Source organism: Poecilia reticulata, linkage group LG7 (assembly GCF_000633615.1).
Source record: "Poecilia reticulata strain Guanapo linkage group LG7, Guppy_female_1.0+MT, whole genome shotgun sequence".
Classification (NCBI taxonomy): domain Eukaryota; kingdom Metazoa; phylum Chordata; class Actinopteri; order Cyprinodontiformes; family Poeciliidae; genus Poecilia; species Poecilia reticulata.
In genome coordinates this window covers 2,145,889-2,148,745 of record NC_024337.1, presented here as the reverse complement: position 1 = coordinate 2,148,745, position 2,857 = coordinate 2,145,889, and the positions used below count along the sequence as shown (strand labels likewise).

Below are 2,857 nucleotides of genomic sequence, written 5' to 3'. Positions count from 1 at the left end.
GTGTGTGTGTGTGTGTGTGTGTGTGTGCGTGTGTGTGTGTGTGTGTGTGTGTGTGTGTGTGTGTGCACACTTACAGTTCTGCTTATTCTCTCAACCCATCCAAGTAATAAACAGTTGCTTAGAACAGATAAATGTGTGGATGTGTCATAACTTTGTCCTGCTGAATAGAAACAAAACTGAAGTTATTATCTTTGAACCTAAAGAGGAGCGATCTAGAGTCAACACACAGCTTCTGTTATTACAGCTGGAAACTAGAGATCAGGCCTGAAATCTGGGTGTAGAGATGGATTCTGACCTGAACCTTCAGAGCCACATAATGTATGTTTTTTCTCTAGCAAAGATGATGATGGTGAGCGATGACTGTCTGGTGGAGTGTAAGATTGATGACAGTGATGAGGAACAGGTGATCACTCCTCCTCCTCCACCAGAATTTGCATCGAAAGTTTCAACTCCAGCTCCAAAAGACCCAACTCCTCCTGCGAATTCTCAGAGTCCCGCTCCAACCCGACCTGTCAACAGAGACCCGCGTGGCATCAACCAACACCTTAAGGTCAATTGGTCAGTCGGTCGGCTCTTCTTTCCTTCCGACTCTCCTTTCTTTAACATAGCAGTGAACCTGTTTTGTCATAAATTTCTCAGTTCATTTGTCTCATGTGGAGTACCTCAAAGTTTGTCCTTCGTTCTACTTAAATTGGAATTACAAGCTGTGTTTCCATTACAAATGTGCACAAATCTTTGTTGCTTTCTGCTTTCCTTTCATCCTATTGCAAAATCTCTTTATAGAAAAACTTAATTGTTTTTTAAAGTTGGTGTGCTTCTGTTAAGCATTTTTTGGCATTTCAATTTTCACAATTTTATGGTTAATGGAAACACAGCTGCTGTCATGTTTTGGTTGAGTTGTCTCGAAAAACAGAGCATTTCTCAGTCTCATGCATTTGTTACACTTCTGTTTCCATCAGTTGTTGAGCCTATCCAATGTGGTGTAACTTCAAAACTCTACACTTTGTCTCATGCCAATTTTAAATGTACTCAGCTCGGTTTATTTTAACAAACTAAGCAGGTTGCACTAGAGTTATTTGGGGGAATCTCCCTAAATCTGACTGAACTCCTGAGTCCTCATGCAGCCTGTCCAAACGCAGTGAGTGCTTAAAATACAGTAACTTTTTCATGCTATGCTCAACGTTGTGTTGTCAGAGTAAAACAATATCGATGTATTTCTCGGATCGTATGGACTCCAGAAGGCTTCCTGCTGTCTACTATGCTTTTTTCTTTGAGACATTACTGTCACCCCTTACAGCTCTTAAGAGTTCACTGGATTACTGGAGCATGTTTATGTTATGATGTAGCTTCATCTATACTTAAAACTAGGCTTTTGGCAGGTTTCTTTTAGTATATCAGATGAGCTACTTTTGCAGATTAAAAATTTTCAGCAAGTGTCCAGTCTGAGGTGGCTAATTCCAGTTGTCAAGAAATGTCCTTCATGTTTTAGATGTTTCCCTTATCCCCACCTGACTCAAAAGAATGGTTCCAAAACATACGTACAATCAGAATATCATCAAGCAATTTAATTTCAGAATCAGTTCACATTAAAATAATGAAAAAGAAAGTACATAAAAGACTGAGATATATTTTTCTAATAGAATACATTTTTTGTTCGTCTTCTGTAGGTGGAGGTCAGTGATGTTCTGGCTGAACCTGCCACTCCTCATAGCATAAGTGGTGTGTGGACTTACAGTCTGGTTGGCTTTGAGAGGACTCGCATCTGGACCTATCGCTGCCTCTCCTTGCTGTTTGCTGTGCCTCTTGCTTTCCTGTGCGGACTCTTCCTTGCCATCCTCGCCTGCCTACGCGTCTGGTATGTTCTGACCAAATCAGTCATTCAGTGACACATTCGATTCCTCACTCACTTAACATGCAGCTATTAAAAATACAAGTGACAACAGTCTAAAAATATATATTTAGTTAGATGATCAGCTTGTTGCTCAGGAAATTTAAATGGCAACAATCTGACTCCATGCTTGTTTGGATCACTTTTACATTGAACTGAAGTATTTTAAGGATTTAAAAATATTTAGATCTTATATATGTCTGTAAATCACATGTACAGCAGACATATACCTTCTTCTCTTTGATGCAATTAATACTCCAATTCCAGTTTGCCACTGTAAGCATATTCCACATCCTCAAGCAGACCAGAGTTCCAACTTTGGGTCGGTACCAGAGTATCTACCTGACCTAACAAAGCAGACTATCCTAACAAAATGTCATCCATTTAGACTAATTAGACCATCTGTTACTTATGATTTATTTTCTGATGTCTTTTTTCCTCTCTCCAGGTTCCTGGTTCCCTGCATACAGCTGAGCAACACCTTCCTGCCCTGCTTGAGCTCCTTGTTTATATGTGCTGTGAACGTCTTCATCTCCCCCTTCTGTATGTCTCTGGCGCTCTGCTGCACTCAGATCTCCATCTCACTGTCCAACAAAGATTTGGATCGAAAGAGAGACAAAGACATTGTGTGAATGTAAAGAAAAAACAAGGAATCTTGATTGAGAAAGTGTGCGAATGGGAAGTAGAGTGCTTTTATTTAAATGCACATGTTTTTTTTTTTATTTTAAGTTTTAAAATGTTTGCAGTTATTTTATTTAAATAAATTATTTTGATAAGTCTTGTGAAGAAATCTGTTCTTAATGTATTGACCCATTTTATTCTTTTTGTTAACTCACTGATAAATGTATAATTATAGGCTTTGTATGCTCTCGATAGTATGCATTTTGATTTTGTATTGGTTTAAGGGAAATAAATTTTAGCTCCGGTCAATTTGTATACACAAACCAACTAGGAGAACTCTCTTTTTGA

At 38.7% G+C, this 2,857-nt stretch overlaps 1 protein-coding gene across 1 annotated transcript in view; it reads left to right on the top strand.

The window, feature by feature from the left end:
* Positions 1–2,638, top strand: part of cav4b (caveolin 4b) — a 3,731-nt gene extending 1,093 nt beyond the window's left edge. Inside the window, exons 2-4 of the mRNA XM_017305588.1 lie at positions 336–550; positions 1,668–1,855; positions 2,337–2,638. Coding sequence (XP_017161077.1) covers positions 341–550; positions 1,668–1,855; positions 2,337–2,520 — 582 coding nt within the window. The 5' untranslated portion in view covers positions 336–340 and the 3' untranslated portion in view covers positions 2,521–2,638. The remainder of the gene's footprint in view (positions 1–335; positions 551–1,667; positions 1,856–2,336) is intronic.
* The last annotated feature ends 219 nt before the right edge of the window (positions 2,639–2,857 follow it).